Raw genomic sequence first — 21,962 nt, 5'->3', positions numbered from 1 at the left:
TTCCTTGCTCTGCTCAAGGGGCTGACCCTCTCAACAGGGTGAAGGTGAGTTAGGACATTGTCTGACACAGTTCCCACCTTTCCCTCTGAAAATCACTGCTCAGCAGCTGCCCACTATGGAACAGAACTGCTGAGAGAGGCTGCAGCACAATCTGTGCACACAAGGCAGGTGGGAAAGCCCATCCCAGGTCCCTTCGAGCCTCATACCCTGTTTTCTCCCTTGAGGGACCCAGATGTTCAGGTAGAGACAGTCCTCACTCCCACGGACGTCAGTCTGTGTCAGCGTCACCTGCATGCAGCGTTTTTTGAATTCTTTTGCTTCCAGTGTTCCTAAGAGTGGAAAAGGAACAGCAAGTCCTAATTAATGGCATCAGCTCCATTTTCTGGTTGGAAGTTGTCTGCTCACCTATCCTTTCCTCTGTGAGTTCAGTGCAAATGGCAGCAAAGCCTCCCCAGCTATCGTGACCAGTCCGAGTAATATGTTGTACCATTTTCCATATGTGCCAGATTGAGGAGAGAGAAGTGAAAATATAACCCCAAACCATAGGTATTCAAAAGTTGGACCTTACCATCCCAGCCAGGATGAGGTTGGGGGTCTTCCAGAGTCTTTGGAGGGGCAGCAAAGGGGATCCCTCTGAAGATGTCAACGTAGCCCCCAAAGAGTCCCAGTTTCTTGCTCTCTCCTTGCACAAATCCTCCCTCAGTGTGCACCACACCCAGCTACAGGAGGTACCATGGAGAAGAGAAAATCCATTGCTCTGCCCTTCATAACTCTGGCTTCCCACACTGCCACCCATTCCCATCCCACCCTCCCCATCCGTGCCCTTGGTGGAAAGCCCCCAGGTGCCACTGGAGCTGTGCCTGTGCAGGTGTCCTGCAGGTGCCCTTGGGAGCAGAGAGGCAGCAGCAATTCCCCCACAGGCCCAAAGACAAATGGCAGGAGCAGAAAACCTCCAGCTTGAGGGTGCAAAGCCGGCTTTGTACTTACTGTGGCAGCCCAGGCTACCCCGAGGTAGGAGCACAGGGCCAAGGCCAGGATGTGCCAGCAAGCCATGGTGAGAGCAGCCCTGAGGGGAAAGTCCCAGCTGGACACTGTTTATAAAGCCACCAGTGCAGGTGTGTGTGCCAATGCCATGGGCCAGGATTGGCTCTGGGCTGAAGCAGGGCAGCCTCCACAGCCTTGTCCTTCCGTAGCCTGAGGCCAGTCCCTGGCTGAGGGGCATGGCCCTGTGAGAGCCCTGCAGCTGCTGCTTGTCTGGGCTGGAGGCCAATCTCCTCAGGTATATTTTTGATTTTCTACATGGCCACTTACCTGATCAGACTATACTTCCCACACTCAGAGAGATTGGGCAATGCAATTTCTCTGTTATTTTTCCTCTCTGGTGTATTAGCAGCTCATTTAGATGCTTGCCTCTCTCTTGGGAGCTTTTGGAGCTTCCTCATTAGCCAGTTATTATGAAAATGTAGACACCCATTTACCCATAGCAGTGGTGAACACTTTTTTCCAGGTCTGGACAGCAGCATCCAGTGGTTTGTTTGCGATTTCTTCATGACAAAGACGGCATTGTGTGGGTGACAGGTCCTGCTGAGGGAAATCAGCCTCCCACCCCAAAACAGGGAATTGTTATATCCCTCTCTAAGAAACCGGGAAGGGACCAGGTTTGCACTCTGCCTGTAGCTCACAGAGACATGGGGCTGTCACTAGAACATGTGAAAATGAAGTTTGTGCTACAGATTCCAGAAGAGAAGGGACTCAGATGAGTGACCCTATAGCTTTGGCCCAACTTCTGCATCAAGGGGCAAGAGAAGAAAGCCATTGAGGTTTTTTTTTTTTTCTTTAAAGAGTGCAGATGAAGGTCAACAGTGAGAAAATGAAAGATGTTTCTTGTGGGAGATCTCCCAGATTGTCCTTCTGGCAAAGCAAATCAGGGTCAGGTGTACACAGAACGCAGGACATCGATTTCTGGCAGAAAATCAGGTTTGCTGCATCCCAGGATGTGTGGGGTGTGCTGGGAGGGGAAGTGCCCTTCACCACATCCCCAGGTCCCCTCACCTCAAGTGGACTTTTGCTGGAGTGGCACTGCCAGGCAGTTTTCCCCTGTGCCTCCTCTGTTGTTCCCTCAAGGGATAAAGCAGAACAAGGCAGCAGCTTCAGCAGCTGGAGGTCTCCAGCCATCTCCCCCCTGTTCCTGAGCTCTCCCTTTCCCAAGGGGATCCAGCATGTGGAACATCTCTGGCACAGCTGAGCCCTGTGTCCCTCACCTCTGTGGGGTCTTTGAGTCAGGGGTGGTGGCACGTCTGTGTGTCTGTGTGTCTGTGTGTCTGTGTGTCTGTGTGTCTGTGTGTCTGTGTGTCTGTGTTACAGCTGCTGCTCTTCCTCCTGCCCATCCCAGCAAGGTGGGAACTTGGGAACTGTGTGTGTTCCTTCTGTGAGAGCTCTGGCATGGAGTAGAAACAGTTCAACCCCCAAATACCCAGGAGCCAGCCTCCACCCACAAAACCATAAGCCTGGCTTAGAAGTTGTGATTAATGATAAAAGAACTGTTTTCAGCCTGTAGGGTGCAGCAGAAGCGCATTTTAATGGAAACAAAGAACACCAGCTTGGAAGGGATCTCCAGGAGCACCTGATCCAACCTCCCTTGGCAAAGCCCCGTCTAGTTAACACAGCCCAGCTGATCTGAGAAGTGTCCAGTGTTGGGGAATCCACCAATTCCCTGGGGAGGTAATTCCAATGACTGATTGCTCTCACTATGAAAATTTGTCCTCTAGTACTCAATTGTATCTCCCCAGGAGTGACTCATACACATTATCCCTAATTTTTAACATGTGACACCTCCTAAAAGGAGTCTCCATCTCCTCTGTAGCCCCACTTTAAACATTTGAACTTGGTGGTAAGGTCTCCCCTTTTTCAGGTGGGCTGACACTGCAGTTCTAGAGCTCACCTGAGTATTGTGAGAGCCGAGGGGGTACTCCCAGAGCTGTGAGAGCAGGTGGCAGCACAGCACAGGGAAATGCTTTACAAGGAGCCACCCCTGGCACTCCTTGCGTGACTTACACAGCAACAATGTCCCGGGTGAGCTCGAGGGGAGAGCCATGGGCTGTGCCATGGTTTCTTCTTTTTTTATTTCCTGGGGAAGAGCAGCAGTGCAAGTCTGTACCCCAAAAGCCTCTGGGAACAGTTTATCCATCCCATATGTGTCCACAGTTCCTGAGCTCTCCTTCCTTCTGTGCTCGCTTTTTGTGTTACATTAATTCCACGCTGTATCTCTCTCACAGAGCCTGGAGAACTCACTGGCCTGAGAGATTCCCCAGATGTGGCATGAGCTCTCCATAAATTCCAAACATTTATTTTCCCTAAGATTTCGTGGCATTCTTGGAAGTCTGGGCTTTGAGTAGAGTGGAATGCCTTTAGAGGAAATATTACATCTCCTAGCCGAGGTCTGGCTGGAGTTTCTTTTTTACTTTTTTTACTCTTTATTCTATAGAGCTGTTACACTGATCCTGTGTTTCACCTCAAGAAGGAAACCATACATTTATGGATATAAAAATGATATAAAAATATGATGCAGTGGTCAAAGCTGTCAGCAGTTAAAACATTACTTCCAACTGCCCTCTGCTAATGACTTGCATCCTTTTTTCCAGGAACAGTGACATTCAAAGTGCCTGGCAAGGGGCTTCCAGATTATTGGAAGTCTTGGTGACAGAGAGAGAAACTCCTCCTGAAAATAGCTTTCTTAGGGGAACTCTTTTCCAGTGTAAACCAGAATGGACTGTTAAGTTCTCATCTATACCAGCACAAATCCCTATCAGCCCTGTGCAATGCCCAGATAGTAGAGGGTAGAATATGCTTCATTTCCTTCCACATTGTGTTCCCTTACTCTTAGCAATGTTCCACAGCATTAAGTATCCAAACTACAACATTTTTTTTCATGTTATTACTGCTTCCCTTCAAAAAAACCCTTGTTTTTATTGGGCATTTTCATCCTTGGCTCATGTAACTTCACCAACTTTTATCTCCCTCCTTCGAGCCGCAGCTTTTCCCCGCTCATCTTTGTAATCTGACATTGTGATTTGTTCTCTTGTGTGCTTGTTTTTCTCCTCAAAGAAGATTTGCTGAATCATTGGGGAGGAGGCAAGAGCTGTAGAGGCAGCTGGCGGCCAGTGATAAAACCAGGGCCACATCCAGCCTTGAGGGTTTGCAAGTGACAGCCCTTCAGTTGAAGGCCTGAGTCACATTCCCTTCTGAGCTAAGATTGCTGGGCACTTGGGGATTGAGAAGGGAGGATGAGGAGGTGGCACTCCCAAAGCAGAAATTATTGTTCCTGCTAAAGTTTGTGTTGTATCTTCTGCAAAATTAATAATGATGCTGTGAGAAAACTTGCAGGTTGGGGGCTAAATGGATGTTGTGCCCTTTTGAAATCCTTAGGCACATTCAAATGCAAAGTATTATCAATCCTGCTGAGTTCACCACCACAGCTGTGGCTCTGTGCAGCAGGCACAGGGACATGGCTCTCTGACTTTCCAACTGTTTCCCTGTGTTCCAGGTAACAGAGAAACCTCAGCTGTCTCATGCACACCCAGTCTGAAACCCAAGGCCTTCTGCCCTGCCAGCTCTGCCTTTAAGACACCAGAAAATGAGTTTTGTGCAGGTCTCATAAGTATCATTCAGACCAATAGTACATCACAATTTTCCTAAGAAAAGAACTTTAACTTGGGATGTTCTACTTAGTTTTAATACTTCAAGGAGGTAAGACAAAATTGGTTAACAAACAAGACTGCAAGTCCAGCTCACCTGAGTTCCATTTCTTGTCCTACTCAAATTTGGGCAAGTATTTTAAGGTGGAAAATGCAGGTTGGCAGATTCCAATGCAGAACTTTGATGCTTTATGGGGTTTTTGTGGGGTTTCTCATGATGCCACTCCAGTGTTTTGCTGTGCATGTGCAGGAATTTTACCTCGCTCTTATCTGCAGATCTTGAAGCTGCTACAGGCTGGATCTAAAAAAGGAGCTGAGGCAGGGATGTCTGACTGACACATGCTCCACCATGTCCACACTCAGGATGGGGCCCTCTCAGGAACAGGAATGCTCTGTCATCTCCAACTTCCCCTTCCTCAACTGAGACAAGAGATAACTTCTACTTTATAAAGAGAAAAAAACAGTGAACTTGACCACTGCTAAAAATCCCACCAAAGCTCCTAATATAGATGAGCCTGGGATGTAAGATAAACTCCCATGGCTTTAAAATTATTCAAGAGGAAGGCAGAATCAATGGAGATGGGTTTTTAAACCCCTTGCTCTTTATGAGGAAGCCTTGAACATCAGAGTTGTGTTGGCTGGTGCTGAATGTGGCTGTTGGAGCTTGCTGAGGAGCCCTTGATGCACAGAGGAATTAAATGGCTGAGAGGTTGTTCATGACCTGGAGAAATGCAGATTATGGGCTGGAGCAGAATCAGCTGTGAGAAACTCAGCCTGAGAGTGGTGCAGAAACCACAGGGCTGTGACTCAGCTGGTGCAACTTCAGATGCCTACAGATACTGGGCTCCCTCTCTTCAGGGAGAGAAGTAGGTGCCTACAAGGCAGGACTTCAGCCCTGTGCTTTAAGAGAGAAAAATCGTTTCCTAGGTATGTTTCTTATCAAAAAAGATTTGAGTCAGCAGGTCACAGCAGAGATCTCCTGACCTGGTGTTGAAGGTTTCTTGCCTCATTTCCCATGGAGAGCAGGGGACAGCACTGCAGCCAAAGATGAGCACACCCTGCCAGCACAGGGGCAGGGCTTGCATCTCAGCAAAATCCCCAGATGCAGGCAGGACCCAAGACACCAGCCTGAAAAGGAGGTGGGATGCAGGATGAGGGCTGTCCATATGGTCTGATGACCTGATAACAGCAGTGGCCTGATAACAGCAAAGCTAAAGAAATGTGTTAAAGCTGCAGGTGTAGCACTGGCTCATCCTGCACGACCCAGCTCCATCAGGGAAACGGAGCAGAGGATGTGCCCTGCAGGGATCTCTCATTCCCCTCCCTGTCACAGCTGAGGTGTTTGCACAGGGGGCTTGCACAGGTCCAGGGGAGCTCACCCAAACACAGGAGGGTGTCCCTGCTATGATCTTCAGTGGATTGATTTGGTTATTGCTGCCCTAGGAGAAGATGTGAAGGGGTATTTGCTGGCTCTTGCTTTTTCCCCTCAAATGGGAACAGTCAGGATTTTCCCTCTTCTATTCACTCAGGGGTTTTTACTATTTTTCAGACACAGAGCAATTATCTTACCAAACCTTAGTGACTGCTGGAACTGTGAAGTGGAAGATCCCCCTCCCAAACCTCAGGGGAAGCAGCACAGGGAGAAGCTGCTCTGGGCACTGAACAGGAGCAGCTCACTCAGTGAGCATCAGAATTGTTTGTTGTAAATCTGACTCTCACACTCAGCAATGCCCTAAGAAAACCTTCCCCATGCACTCTCTCAGGTCCCAAATTTCACATTTGCAGCTCCCAGGCTGCACTTAGCCAGGTTATTTGCATGGATGGGGGGCTGCCTGGTGCCTGGGTGGCAAAGGGCTGACAGGCCTTTCCTGCCAATCTGTCTGTTGTTCAGATGAAGTGGTTGGAAAGTGCTCACTCTCCAGTTCCCTCTTTGGCTCAGGCACTCTGATAAGGCCTGGGCTGTCCTATCTTGCCCTGGGAGCTGTTCCTCCTCCCTAACAGGCTCCTTTCCCCGGCTGGCAGTTAGCAGCCGGCAGTGCTTGATAAACTTATCAGACCAAAGCTGAGCTCAGTGCACGCTCAGCTCCTCCCCAGCCCCAGATTTCCCCATTCCTGAGGACTCTCTGCTCTCTGCCTGCCTTGCTGGCTGGTGCAGTGAACACAGATCCCCCTTGGGCCCACAGGTCAAAATCAGCCCAAGGACCAGATTGAGGAGTGCTCAGATTGAAGCAGCACATTCAGAGTGAGGGCACTGAGTGGGATGTTCACAGCTCATATCCAGCTCTGTCTCTCTCCCTGCAATATTATTCACAAGTCAAAATGCTCCTGTCTGGTTTATCCTCCCTGTGTTGCTGCTCACCCTGTTCCTCTGCTGGTTGTGAGTTTAGTGGGTTCAATGCAGGGTCTCTGTGCCTGCTGCAGGATTGCTGAGCCAGCTCTGGAGCGAGGGTGCTCTGCTGGATTCAGTTCCTATCTCTGGTTATTGCTGCCACAGTTGGGCGTTCCAGCCCCATCAAGGCTCCATTGTGTGAGGTGCTGGATGTGGCAGATAAGGAGGAGCAGCCTCATTCCTGACTATCTTACAGTTGAAATAAACAAGTGAAATGAAGGGGAGAGAGGGAATGATTATCCTCCTCTCACAGATGGGGTGAAGATCATCTGAGAGCTTCACAGTGTGCTGAACAACTTCAGAAATCCAGCACTCAAGCCTTGGCCAAGGTCGTGCAGGAAATGGGTGGCAGATCTTAAGTCTCAGTTTAAAGATGTAAGATGAGTGTGTGTCCATGGTGACTGTTAGTTTTAAGATGGTGGGCCAGGAATTCTGCAGAGATCTGTGTTCTCTTACCTCTCATCCAGCACAGAGATTCACTAACCCTGAATAATTTCTCTGTGGCTGTTCTGGGTTGCCTCCTCTGAGTGGATGTGCTATTCCAGGTGAAAAGTGGGGGGAAATCTCTACTGTGTAATCAGATTAAATGTTTAAAAATGGTTTGTGATGTACTTTTTTTCATTATTTTGTAGCAGCACTGCAGGATGAGCTCCATATCCAGTCCCATTTAGGCCCTTAATTGCAGGCAGGAATGTTTTCCCTGTGCAAGGAAATGTGTATGCAGCTATTTCTGTCCCCACACCTTCAAGTTTCCTTTTGCGTGCTGTGCTGATGGGCTGGATTTAAACTGCTGCTGTGTCTCCATCACCTGAGACTGGGGAGCAACCTGCTATGAGGACAAGGGACTCTGCTCTTATCTTTTTTTTTTTTTTTGCTTAAAACCCCTTCTTGTGATGTCTAAGGTGGGAAGGAAGCAGATGCAGCAAATAACTTTAACCAGTAGAACCTGCACCCAACTGGAGTCTAATTCTTCCCTGTCCTTCCCCTCAGGAAGCCCTTCTGTTTAGGGCTTCCTTAACAATTGCCAACACAAGAAGCCTTCAGGATCTTGCCTTCTCCAGGATTGCACTCTGTGAGGTTATTACAATCTGAAGATAAATTCCAGCCTAATGGGAACACCCTCTGCTTCCTGCAGGTGTCCCCTGGCTCTGTCCTCATTGGGGAGACAGATTCATCGTGTCCAAACTGAAATCCCCTCTTAATCACAGCTCTTCTGGGCTGCTGCTCTCAGTGCCTCAAGGCTGTCTGGAAGACACAGAGGCACCTCTCTCCTCCTGACAATGCCCGGGGTTAGTGCTTTGCATGTCCCTCATTTGCTAAACAAAACAGCCCAGAGACCAGGATTTATTTTTCCCTGGCAATAAAGGGGAGAAGTTGTGAAGGGGACTGGGAAAGTACAGGATACAGAGCCAGCTCAGAGGCAAAAACAATCAGCTCTTTCTTCAGCCACAGAGATTAGTTGAGATTTTGCTTTTTGCTATCTGTTTCCTTGACTGACTGACCAGAGTGTTTGTGATGCAAGGGGAGGTGGTGAGAAAGGGGCTGGGCCAGAGTGATCAGAACTGAGGAGGATTTGCATGTTTGGAGAGCAAGGCCATGTGTGTTTGGAGTTGGTGACAGCCATGGCCTGGTCCTGAGGGGTGCTGAGCATCCTTGGGTGCCCGTGGTGCAGATTCAGCAGCTCCAAGGAGCAGGGCAGCCCTTTGCCTGCTCTTTGTAGCAGGTCTGCCCATGGCTGAGAGAGAAGAAGGGGCACTGGGTCTCTGCTTTGTTTCTCATTTGGGCTGCTGGCATCCCTAGGCCTCAGGCAGGAGCATCCATAGGCCCCAAGCAGGGGCATCCATAGGCCTCAGGCAAGGGCATCCATAGGCCCCAAGCAGGGGCATCCATAGGCCTCAGGCAATGCCAGAGCTTGGGCATTAGGTGATTTTAAAGTGACAACTCATTACTCAAGAGGAAGAAACTGTAGTGTCTTAGTGGAAAACACTGCAAGTCAATTCCCTGGTCCTCTCCTCCCTTTTGTCACCTCCTGTCTGTGGCTTGCTGGTGCCTTTGCCAGTGGTCCCCTTGCACAGGCTGTGCCTCTGTTATGGTGCCTGTGCCTGAGGGGATGGCTCAGCCTGGATCCCTGCCCTGCTCTGGCCACAGCTGTGTTCTCCTGAGCTCTGCAGCACTGCCTGCAGCCATCCCTTGTCCTCCTCCCCTTGCTGCCCATCCAGCCAAATTTGTCCCTGGATCTCCTGGGATGGGCTCCTCAGGCTCCTCACAAGCACCAGGCTGAGTGTTAACAACACCAGTTCCGTGCTGGCACTGCCTCCTCCAGTGTAGCTGCTCCTCAGGAATGTCTGGGCTCAGTAACCCACCCTGGAGTCCTGGGAAACAGCAGGACTGAGGTGATGAGTGCTGTGTTTGGAGGGAGAAGCTGTAGGAGCACACAGGAGAGAAGATGCCAGCTGTCCATTGAAGGTTTTAGCTCCTCTGTACCTTGGAATGAAATCTAATGGATACAGCAGCTCTTTATCACGAGGTTCAGAAGAACCAGGGGTCTGGTTTGGTTTTATGAGTGGTCACAGACACTCTTCCAATTGATGTGTGCCAGCACTTGACTCCAAATGGCCAAAATTGGGAAGCTTTACATGAATCAGACACCTCTGCTGTCCCCAGGGAAGTCTGTGCTGGTGTTTCTGTGTGGTTTGGGGCTGGAGAGTTTTGCTCCTGAGCAGTCCAGATGCTGACACCCTCTTTGAATATTTCTGTTTGCAGATTAGTGGAGGACAAGGGGAATAACAAACACAGTTTGCATTTTGGGCAGTAATTTTAATAAGCTGAAGTGATAATAAGCTGAAGTGACCTTGCCTTGAGCAAGGCTTGTGCATGTGTGGGTGTTCAGAGGTGTGTGTGGGGCTGGGGAGCAGTTCCATCACAGATTATGCACCTTCCCCAGAATGGCTCAGGGAAGGACAGCAGGGATTTCTGGGGGCTTTGGCTGTTGGACACACATTCCATGTACCTGGTGTGCCCTCTTGCTCTGCAGAGCTGGCTCTGCACCAATCTGTCTCCAGGATGAAATCTCTCTAATGGGTGCCCTTTCCTGTGTGTGAATTTCCATCTTTATTCCCACTCAAACCATAAAGAACAATCCTGGACTCTTTCCCTTCTCCTTTTGCACCCCATCCCCACTGCCTGTGTCCCCAGAGTCATGTGTGAGCCATTCTTTAAATGAGTGTTTTGAACATGAAATACACTGTTTTAGCCCAGTTACTGAGAAGGAACAGATTTATCAGATAAATCCCAGCAGGCCTGTACATGTCACTGTCTGGTATAGTGCAATAAAAATATACATTAGAATAAGTATAAATACATATTTACAGTGTACAAGTAAAGCCAGGAGTACAGACTCTGGGTTTGAGCTTCCAGGTACAGATTAATGACTTACAGCTTAGGCACAGCATAAAAGGGACAAGAACATTTTATGTCTTAGGAGAATAACTTGGGATTTACAGCAGTGGAACTGAGGGCAGTTCTCTTCTGGCAATACATGAATTTTCCACTCGGATAATTTTTTCTTTGCCCATGATGGGCACTCCTTCATAAGCCTCTGGAGTGAAATGGCCCCAGCCTGTTCCCAGGGTAATTCCCACTGGTGTCATTGTCCAAGGCTGTGTGTTCAGGGATGCAGTTATGGAGTGAGCCACGTGCTGCTACAATGCCCCAATTAACTGAAAACACTTGTCTGTGTTATAATAATGTTATAATAATACTTTGTCCTTCCTGTTAAGAACTCAGGGGACTCCACAAACCTGAGTGAATGGCCCCACTCCACCAGGAGGGGTGGAAAAACAAAAGCCCAGTGCAGTGGCTTGCCAAAGATTATAGAGAGAGAATTTGGCAGAGCTTGGAGGGAAACTGGTTCTTTACTTGCTCCAGTGCTTTGCTTCAACCCCTAGACCTGGCAAAAGGAGGAAATACCACTGCTCTCTTTGTATAATACTTGTGAGGTGCTTGCATGCTCTGCCAACATGTACAGGCTCAGTCACTTCCTCCTTGAGGAGAGAGCCTGGCAAGCAGAACTCTGGCCCTTGCCATCGATATCCAGGGTCACTCCTGCCCAGGCAGTGATTCAGAATTGCTCAGGACAGCTCTAAGCTGGCATGTGCAGCATGCAGGGAAATATTGTGGGACATGCCAGCCCCGATTCCAAGACTCTCCCATGGTACCAAGGCATGGGGATCATTAGCTCGTGCCTGGTGCTGTGCTCTGGCTCTTCCTGGAGCCTGCTTGGGATCTCTGCAGTGTGGTGTGTCTGAGGAATGTATTTAGAGACCCCTGTTATCTGCTAGGGATAGGAGCTGTTTCTTCAGTATTTTCCTCCCACTCCAAGCTAAAAATACAGCACAGTTAAGTTGTCATTTGATCACAGTAAATGCTCTGCTGAAAGAAATGACTTTAAGGTGTCTGTTGGCAGAATTTATGGCCCGGGCAAGTCTCTGCAGAAGGCCTGTCCAGGTTGAACACTGGATGCTGACTGAATGCAATCTATTTGCATGCCCTGGGCTTATCTTCCCAACCATCAGAGCAGAACATGGTTACAGCACCAGCTTTGTACAGATTGCTGCTGCCACCAGCCCAGGAGTCCCCTCCTCCCAGCTGGGCAGCCTGACAAACTGGATCCTGCTCCTGGTGTAAAGCCAGAGTAACAGTGACCTTGGAGGAATTCCTCTGGATTTACACTTGAGCAGGTGATGTCAGATGTGGGCTGGTACCTGTTGCAATCAAAAAGTGAAAGCTCCCACAGGAGGTTTCTTCGGGATGTGCAAGGCCCTGTGTACCAAACATCAAAGCCAATGATGACTTGGTGAATCCCCAGGGGAACACAGGACACCATGGGAGCTTTATGAGCTGGATGGAGGTGCTGGGGACAGTCTCTAAGGTGGAGCTGCAGCAGAGCCCTCACTTGAGGCTGTGCTGGGTCTCGCGGTGCCTGCGCAGATCCACCTTGCGCTGGAAGCCCTTGGCACAGAGCTCGCAGCTGAAGGGTTTGAAGCCCGTGTGCTTGCGGCTGTGGGTGATCAGGTTGGAGCTCTGGCTGAAGGCTTTGCCACACACCTGGCATTTGTGGGGCTTCTCCCCTGCAGGGCACAGAAAATGGTAAAATACCCCACTTTAACAGGTGAACAAAGAGAGACGGAAATGCTTTTTAGCAGAGTCAGACCTGCTTGGGCATCATAGTGCTGCTAACACAGCTCTCCTGGTGATATGTCTGGATTGAGATCCAGAAGAACCAGGGACAGTCCTCTCCAGCTGGGTGCAACCCCAACATGCACCACAGGCTGGCCAATAACCACCTCCTTGTCAGGCAGATGTGCTCCAGCCTCCTGCTGTCTCACCCCACGTGGAATAATGACTTTGCAGTGCCTCTGTACACTTACCCCCAGTCTAACACCTCTGTGTCTGGGGTCTGGGTGTGTACATCAGCTCGAATTTTGGTTTTCTCATGGAATATTTGGTCTCTCACCTGTGTGGATGTAGGTGTGCTTCTTCATGTCTGACTTCTGGTGGAAGCGCTTCCCACAGTACTGGCAGGGGTAGGGCCGCGTGTCCGAGTGGATCAGCAGGTGAGTGGAGAGGGTGGAGGAACGTTTGAATGTCTTCCCACACATCTTGCACTCAAAGCTTCTTTCCTGTTGGGGAAGGAAAATCATGGGATGTCTGAGGCTGTAAGACATGTGACAGAGCTTGAAGAGTGATGAGAGTTGTAGATTTGATAAGCAAATCTCCTTGGCTCGTGGACTGATAACGCTGGGTGCAGCACAAAGGGAATGCAGGGAGGGTTAATTATGGAAATGGATCACATCTTGTGATCCCAACTCCTGCACCCTCTAGCAGAGTGAGTAGCAATGATCCTCCCTTGTTTTCCAAGGAATTCTGAAGGGCAGACTGAGATTTGTGAGACCAAGAGCTCTGGCCTGTGGTTTTCAGAGCTCCTGCCCTTGTCACTGCGTGCCACAGGAAAGGCATCATGTTTGTAACCTAGGAAGTGTCACTTCCTCTGTAATGGGTTAAGCAAGAGCTGAGGTCCAGAGCTGGTTCTCTGGAACCATGCCACCCACCTGGGAGTGGATGTTGGTGTGCTGCTCCAGGCTCACAGCGTGCCCAAAGGTTTTGCCACACACTTCACAGGCAAAGGGACGGGTCCCGCTGTGAGACCTTCGGACGTGGACCTCCAGTCCATGGGGAGTGGAGAACACCTGCAAAACAAAATCCCTGTGATTTTCTGACATGAGGTGGCTGCACCTCCATCTTTGTTTTCAATTCCTTCTCTTTATTTCATTCTCCCCTGTGTGAAAGCTCCTGTGAACTGCAGCATTCCCACTGCCTTGTTCTCCTGACTGCAGGCCCTGCTCTGAGCCACATACTTTGGTGTGCCCAAATGAAGAATGGGTTCCATGCTTCATGTGTGCCATGAAAATCCCTCCAGGCCCTCCCCATCCCAGAAGCTCTCATCCAACACACACCTTGTTGCACTTGACACAGTGGAAGGTCTCCATGTCTGAGGAATAATGCAGGCTGTAATCCAGGGGGGGCTCGGTGCTGGGCAGGAGGTGGCTCCCATAGAGGCTCACAGGGTGCTCCAGCAGGGCTGACTGCATGCTGGAAGACATCTGCTGGTAGCTGTATGGCATGTGGAAAGCATCCCAGGAAAAGCCAGCTTTGTAGAAGGTTGGGCTGCTCGCTGTGTTAGTGCAGTCCTTGATCTGCAGCCCTGGCATGGCCATCTCTGAGATTGCAAAGGAGAGGGAGAGGTCAGTGTCACACCATGGCCTGAAGTTGGGCACCTGTTAAAAAGTTCCCCATCTTGCCTGAGCTTGGGAGTTGCAGTTGGTAAATTCTCCTTGATTCAAATCCTCATTCCCCAGGTAAAGTTTCCATCATGACTTTAATTTTAGTCTGAGGAAATTTTATGGCACAGAATGCCATGGAAATTTTCTGGCTAAGGGAATACTGAGCCCCTTGCTAGCCCTCCTTGATGAGGTGTTTGAACAAGTGCCCTGTGGGCACCTGCCTTGACCCACATAGCACAGAGCTGCATTGATGTGGGGAGGGTCATTCACTGGGAATAACAGCACAATCCTTCATTCTCCCTGGTACAGACCAGAACTGTAAAGGGAAATACAGAATGCTCCTGGATGAGCTCTGCCTGTGGCAAGTTTGGCCATTGATGTCAAAATAAGAACTCTCATTTACTGAAAGTCTGGGCCCAGTTTTAGGGGTTCCATAACCAGCTCAGCCCTGACCTCTTCTGCAATTGGGGTTTTGGGTTGCCAACCTTGAGCTGAAGGGCCTGGCAGCATCCTGCTCAGGTACTGGACAGGGACACTCTCTTCTTTCAGTTCAGGTGGGTCCTTTTCTTGTTTTGGAACCAGACATCCCAGGTCCTGTTTCTTGATGTCCTCTGGTGTCCTGTCTCCTGTGGCTGTAAAGAGCAGTGTCACAGTTGTGTCACAGTTATGTCACTCTTGATGCTGGAAGGTTATGTCACTTCTTGCATAGTTATGTCACTCTGGCTGCTACAAGAAGAGTCTGTTCAGGTGAGTTTTGCACTCATGTGTGAACTCCTGCCTGGACAGAGCAGCCCATGCTCGATTCCCTGAGGAAGTGCAGAGTGATGCAATCAGCATTCAAGGTCTGCCCATTGCTGAGGAAGGGAAATTCCAAGCAGGATGAGATAGGCAAGGCAGAGGGGGCAGGATGAGATGATAGGATCCTTGATACCTGATACACTTAGAGAAAATCAACTCTAGAATTATGTCTGTAAGAATAATTTCCCTATTCAAAACCACTTCTGTTTGTGTGGATAACTAGCAATCACTAACTTATTAACCTCCCCACCCTCTCCTGAGAGAGCTGGGTATTGTTAACTTGGATTTATGGACAGCCAAGTAGGGAAGCAGAGAGAGGAGGCAAGTCCTTATGCACTGAGCCTCATCTCCTCCTGCCCACACTCCCATTTATTCCTCCATGCTTGTCCCAGCCCTTAAAGGCACCAACCAACACTTGTTAAACTTTGTAGTAAAAATCTAAAATCACAGAGGTGCAACATGTGTCTCCTTTCTGCTGGAGATGGGCTAGATCTGCTGAAGGACAGTATTTATCTCTTGTCAAAACCTGCCACTGCACCGGAGACACAACAAATGGCCCAAGGATGACGGCAGGAATGGAAATGAAAATGTTACCTCCTTTCTTTTTTATCAAACTTATCTCAGGGCTAGACTCTAATTTGATAGCCAGGGCTAGAACAAAGGGTAAACTGATCCTAAATTTGAATAAAGAAAATTTGAATGGTGCCTGAAGGAAGGAGATAATTACCTTGGCCCTGCCACTGCTTGGATGGCTGTGGGAGAGCAGGAGCAGAGGGAGCACAGCAGGGATGGCAGAGCTGTGTTGGGGGGTGTTAACACCAGGAAGAGATGGTGGAGAAGATGCAGTCCAGAGGGAATGTGGGCAGTGAACACAGGAAACCAGAGGTGGAGGTGGCAGAGCTGTGAGTTTGTAGGACACTGACAACCCAGTGCAAGCTCTTTTCCCAGCTATAAGTGACCTGAAGTTGGTCATTTTTTCCAAATGTGACCAACTCCACACAGCATCTTACAGCTCAAACCTCCCCAGTAACCCAGCAGGAAACAAAGGGAGGATCAGTGTGGATTTATGCAGGGAAAGGACACACAGAAAGGGATCAGCTTGCCCTTACCCTGACATCCCTGTGTGGAAGCCCTTGGATGCTCTTTAGCTCACTCATCCTGCTCCCTTAGCTGCCTACTGAATGGTAGATTCCCCTCAGTGTGTTCCTACAAGCCCAGGGGATGGACAGACTCACCAGTGAAGGCAGAGGGCACTGGACCCCAGGGGAGGACTGGCAGGTCATCTTCCACACAGCGGGGCTGGTGGTAGGTGTGAGCCTTTTTGCTCTTCACCAAAAAGGAACGTGGCATCTTCCATTCACCTTCTGGGATCAAACACAGAAAAACACCAGCTAAACCTCTGTGGCTTGGGGAGTAAATTCACACTTCTTTCAGATTAAGGGCACTCTGTAAAAATCACACTTCACAACCTATCCCAGGCTGAGGCAAAGGATTACAGAAAAAGAAACAGGGACAGGCTTAACCTGAGACCTGAGTTACAGACCAAAACTGTCTGTGGCAGGCATGTTGAAAGCCAGGACCTGTCTCTTGCAGTCCTGTCTGACTTTTCATTGTTTCGTTTCTGATCTTCTCCTCCCTGGCAGGAGAGGGAACCACAGGTTAGAGATCCCCACTGGACAAAGTCTGAGTGTTTGTGCTGTCCCAAACCACAGCCTGGGCTCGACTATGAAATTATTATATAGACAACAATGATAGAAACTACACCAATAATAGCAGAGAGACAGGGAGATCCCTGCAGAGTGATGTGTGCAGGGTTTCCCTCTTGCTTGAGTAGTTGGAGCTCTGGCTGACAAACAAGAGAGCAGAGGCAGAGCAGGAGAGCTGGGTGAGAAGTCACCTTTTGGACCCAACTCAAATATTGCAGACCGTTGAAAAGGCGGGTTAGGGACAAACATAAAATGCTGAAATTTAATCATACCAAATTCTCTTGCAATGAATGTGTTATCTTTGCTACCCAGAACCCAGCCCACCCTGTGCCCACTCCCTAGGGCTGGTAACTGCTCTGATGGAGGCAGGGTGGCAACAGAGACAATGTTGTGAGCACTAATATCAGCTGGTGCCTAATTTGCATTTGTATTTGCATTTTCCCTTGTAATTGTTTGGGATAGAGGCACTAAAAACAAATCTTGCTATATTTCATTTGAAAAGTCAGCATTTAAGTCTTAACTGTCTGTTGACTGGAAACTGTAATTAAGTTTTGTTCCTTCCTGAGAGCAGTTCAGTGGAACTTATTTACTAAAGAAAACCCCGCAAAATCCATAAAGTTTGCACCTGTTAAGCAGGAATGATATGAAAGGTCTGTCCAAGGACAGAGCAGTCCTGAAATCCCAAACAGGCAGGGATGGAAAGGTCTGTTCCCCAGAGATCAGAAGTGCCTGTACTGCCCCTTCATGCTAAATATAATTCCAGAGCCCAGTGGTGTTTTGTTCCAAGGTCTGAGGGCCACATTTACAGTGGTGCCCAAAGCTGTGGGATTGCCACAGCCAGGTCTGCTGGGGACAGGGGGATTGCCAGGCTGCCCCCAGCCCAGCTGCCTTTGGATATGCTGCTGTCTTTTTAAATCTGGTCCAGGATTCCCACTGTTCCATCTATGAATTCAGGGATAACTCTTGTTGGCTCAAGTAATTTTTTCTTCTGAAATGACTCACCTGTTTTTCTTCATCTTTTTCCAAGAAATTTACGTCTAGCTTGAGATGAATAATAGAAAGCTGAGGACAAGAGCAGACTTCTAATTTAATTTTAGAAAAAGGACAGAACAGCACCGAGGAGGGACCATAAGCAGGCCCTTGAGGGAAGGGGCACTGAAGCACACACTGCTGCTTTTTGCTCTCCTGGAACTCTCTAATGAGGTTTATTCAAAGATCTATAAAGAGTCCCTGCCCAGTGAAAGCTGCAGGCACAGAAATAGCTGCAGCTCAAAGACAGGGCTGTTCTGCAGTGGGTTGTGACCCTTCAGCAGCTCTGCTCAGCCCTGTCTCTCCCGTTCCAGCAGCTCCTGCTCAGTCCCAGCTGAGCCACCTGTGCACTGACCCAGCCCTGCATTATACACCTGCCCCAAGGCAAAGTGCTGCTCCAAACCCTTTAAACCTGGAATTTCCACTCCTGTCACAGGGGTTTTCCCATGTGGTGGGGCAGCACTGTGTCCACAATGAGGGAATTGACACCAGGAAACTTCAGGCATCAGATTCCTCTGCCTGAATTAACCAGCTCCTGCTTTCCCTGGGCTTCCTCCACGGTGGAGGAGCTGTGGCAGTGGGGAGAGCCTGCATCCAGCTGTGCCTGCTGGAATTCTCCCTGCCCTCAGGCTGCAGAATCCTGCAGAATCCTGTGGCAGCAGCTGGGCAGCTCAACCAGGTGAATCAGATGGGAGATAGGTGGTTTAAACAATCCAGCAAAGTTTTATGCCAAGTTCAGACAGCACTAAGTACAGCCCCTCTTTTCCAGTGGTGCCTAAAAGCACATGTCCATGAATAAAAAGAGTATTTCTGGATGGGTTTGCCCCAGGCTGTGTAAAAGTCAAATTTGGTGCAGTGTCCTGAGTGCTGATAAGGACTGAGCACAGCCATCCTCAATGGACTGAACGTTGCAAAAGGAAGTCACCTTCCCCCACCCCATTTTACAGAAAAAAAAGGAACTGGGAGCCCAAAGCAGAGTTAATTAACAACTGCACTGGACTGGCTTTGTGATTCACACAACCAGGCTAGAGGAAAGCTACAAGCAGAGATTGTGGGAGGAAAAAGGACTGTTCTTCCTCGAAACTCCAGATTATCTGTACAAGAGATCAGCTGCTCCTAATGGCTCACTGCATTTCCCAGGAAAAGTACTGCTGTGGACCCTGCCACCCACTACATTTTAGAGTTATTGAAGCTTCTGACAGAATTTAGCTTCAACCTTTTGCTGAAAATTAAACTTGCTTTGTTTTTGTTCATTTCAGCCCCTGTGGCAGCTGTTTCTACCTGGACTGGTAAGTGCACAAGGGAATTTATTGCTTGGGCAGGAGTGCCCATTCAAAATTGAAGTGTTCTGGCATTTTTATTAATTCAATATAGGATATAAAACCAGCAGGTGGCTAAAATTGGCATTCTTATTAGCCTGCCATTCATGCAGCTGTATAATAATGTTCTAATGTGTCTTGAGGAAAGGACAGCAGGAGCCAAGGGGAAAAAAGCAGCTGCATTATTTTGGGTACCTCACCTGAAGCACCTTGGAAGGGTTTCTTTCACCAGTTATAAACTCCCCAGTCAGATCTGAAAGCAGATCCAGCATTTGCATGTTCAAACTCAAAGTTCCTCCACCCTCAGCAAAGCTTTTGGATGATTTTGCAGAGTATCCCAGGTAAAACTCTAATGGGACACTGAAACACTGCAAGTGGGCTTGGTTTTTAGTTTAGGGGTGGCTTCTGACTCCAGGATCCTCATTTTACTGCATCCTGTGTTGCTCATGAAGCCCTCACTCACTTCACTGCACAACAGCTCTCAGTTCCCAAACCCACAGCACTGGTCCTTGATGTAATTTAGAAATGAACTATGAATTCTATATTCTATAAATTCCATGAATTTAGAAATTCATACTCTCTCTGGATTGGATTGTGGAGCCTTTGGTGGGGACAGTGTTTGCAGGATTGTGCCACACTGAACCCAATTTGCAGTGAAAGCTCCATTCTAAAGCTGACTTGCATTTTTCTCTAAATTCAAGTAATTCTGTTTCCAGATTTCCAAAGTTAATTGTAGAGATTAAATGCTTTTTCTTGGTACACTCAGTGAAACATTAAATTTTAAGTGGCATTAGAAGACTAGAACTCACTAGTAGTACATTTCACCACATCTTAAAGTTGATGAGCATACAAAGTTTTAGGCTAAAAAGCACTTTTTCCTTTCCATTGTTTAATTGATATTATTTACATTTATATCTTAATATTGCTGTTTTTGTGCTTTTATTTTTCTTCTTTTTCTGGAAAAAATAAAGCTTCCAAAAATACGGAATAGTTTCTCTTTCAAAAGATTACATTTTAGAAGGAAAAAAGTGGAAAGTACAACATGATGTGTCTGTGGTTTAAGAACCCAAATAAAATAAAATAAGAGGTTTTATGGACTCTTGACTTTTTAAAGTCAAATTTAAAAGAATTTCAGCTCTTTACAACAAAATTAATAATTTCTTCACTAGTCCACCCTTGCAAAATCAAATGTACTTGGGGCAAGTAATTTAAACGCCACTTTTTTGCTAGAAAAATGAACAGGACATTTTTAATTCTTGTGGTAAGACTGGATGAATGGACATTATGGCAGGGGTTAGCAAATTATGGTGGAAATTTTGTCCAAAAAGTTGAACAGAAATGCTGGTATAGCTGCAACATCTAGAAAAAAAAAATATATTTAGACAGTAATTGCAGCACTTGTTCTCTGGAAAGCTCACCTAGCTCCCTGTGATGTTGGGAATGCCACTGGCTTGAGGAAATTTTGCCTTAGGATTCCATGGATGGAATTATACAGTGCAATCTCCCAAATTCCAGATCTCCTTATTGTACAAATGCAATTTCAATGTGAACTTGCAAACCATTAATGTGTTGGATCAATCTTGTGATATGAGAAGTGCCTATAAATAGCTAATTCCATATGCTAAAAAATTGTTAGATTAATCAGCCTATATTCAAAAAGGGTGGAAAAATAATAAAAGATGAATTCAAAGCAAAAATCCTGAATGGGAGAGGAATTGTCATCTACCAAAACAGGCACAGGTGATGGCAGCAGAGGTGTGCTGCTCTCTGGATGTTAAGGTCTGGCCCTATAAAAGAGCAAATAAAAGGAAAAACATGGTTTTCCCTCTCCTCAATGGCAAAGTAAAAAACTCCACAGCTCCTGCTGATGGAGCTGCCTGGGACACAGCTACCTGAGACCATTGTCACATCTCTTATATTTTGTTCTATTACCATTTTCATGTTTAAAAGTGAAGCACATGGCACATAATTCCAAAAGGTTCAATTCAAATGCGTCAGGTGAACTATCACCACAAAGGAGCCCTCAGGACAAGTGGCTTAGGCAATGGAATATATTACATATTTGCAGACATAAGCGAAGAAGAAGGAGGAGGAAAAAAGCTTAGAAAAACATATCAGAAAAATGAGAAAACCAATGCAGTTAAAAGTGTTTAAAAGAATAAATCAATCACCTGTTTGAGGGACTTTGCTTTACTGGATTTGCCTTGAAATCTCCCCAGACAAGCGAGACGTCGTCCTCTCTCAGGACTCCTCTTCCACTTTTTCACTTGGTCGCAGTCAGTTGAAATAGATACTTCTCCTTTTTTCTCTCTGTTTTTTTTTTCCCCCTGTTCCCCTCCCTGATTTTTCAATCAGATTATTTGTGTCAAAATCTGGCGGTGAAGAAACAGCCAATAAGAGGCAGAGCCCAGAAAGTATTTGCTTATCAAAACTTCCCAGGACTTTGACAACTTGAAGAGAATTCACGATGCCCAGCTCGAAGCCCTGGGGGCAGCACCCTTCACTTTTGAGGGCAGCTTTCCCTTCTGCAGGAATACTCCTCTGTCATATTGACAAAAAGCATGACACAGGAAATAATGTACTGAGCAGGCATTTGTTATTTTGTCTTTCAGTTTAAAAAAAAAAATAATTTAAAAAAGCCCTTAAGAAACCTGTATTTTTACAGACATTCATCCCCGCATCATATCTCTCACAAACAGACACACCATCTGTCTCACACACACACACACTCACATACTTGGGGCTCATAAACAAAACCATCAAGCACATGTGCACAGAATTATTTTATTCCAGAATGGATCTTTTATCTCTCCTATTTCCAAGGAAAAACGAATAAATACTTGCATGGTATAACCGAAGAAGATGCGTGTTAATCACCCTTCATTTTCCCAGGCATATGTGTGTGCAATCCACACATATTTTAGGCATTGCTCTATCTATATACAGCTGTATACAGGGTATAAATATAGATTTAAGAAAGCTCATTAAGCAAGCTCATTAACAACAGCTTTGCAAAAAGCTCTTCAAGAGCAATAATAAGAATTTGCACTTCTATCGCTTGCTTTCAAAAAAGGTTTGAGAACGGGTTTGCAAATGTGGAATAATTGAGTGTCAAAGTAATGGCCCAGTGGAAGGAGGGAGGATGGAGCAGGGGCAGAGTGACTGTCCCCAGGTTGTTCTCTAGC

At 47.5% G+C, this 21,962-nt stretch overlaps 1 protein-coding gene across 1 annotated transcript; it reads right to left on the bottom strand.

Annotated features, from left to right (window-relative positions):
* Window positions 1-9,869: 9,869 nt before the first annotated feature.
* GFI1B (growth factor independent 1B transcriptional repressor) lies at window positions 9,870-21,238 on the bottom strand. Its single transcript, XM_005494119.4, has 7 exons — window positions 20,949-21,238; window positions 15,959-16,087; window positions 14,411-14,557; window positions 13,599-13,861; window positions 13,194-13,331; window positions 12,599-12,764; window positions 9,870-12,212 (listed from the first exon to the last, which is right to left on the bottom strand). The coding sequence occupies exons 2-7, from the start codon at window positions 16,071-16,073 to the stop codon at window positions 12,034-12,036; spliced, it is 1,008 nt and encodes a 335-aa protein (XP_005494176.2). The 5' UTR covers window positions 16,074-16,087; window positions 20,949-21,238; the 3' UTR covers window positions 9,870-12,033.
* Window positions 21,239-21,962: the final 724 nt, after the last annotated feature.

This window comes from Zonotrichia albicollis, chromosome 21, assembly GCF_047830755.1.
Source record: "Zonotrichia albicollis isolate bZonAlb1 chromosome 21, bZonAlb1.hap1, whole genome shotgun sequence".
Taxonomy (NCBI): Eukaryota; Metazoa; Chordata; class Aves; order Passeriformes; family Passerellidae; genus Zonotrichia; species Zonotrichia albicollis.
Note: the sequence above shows the minus strand (reverse complement) of the source record. Positions and strands in the feature narration are given on the sequence as shown.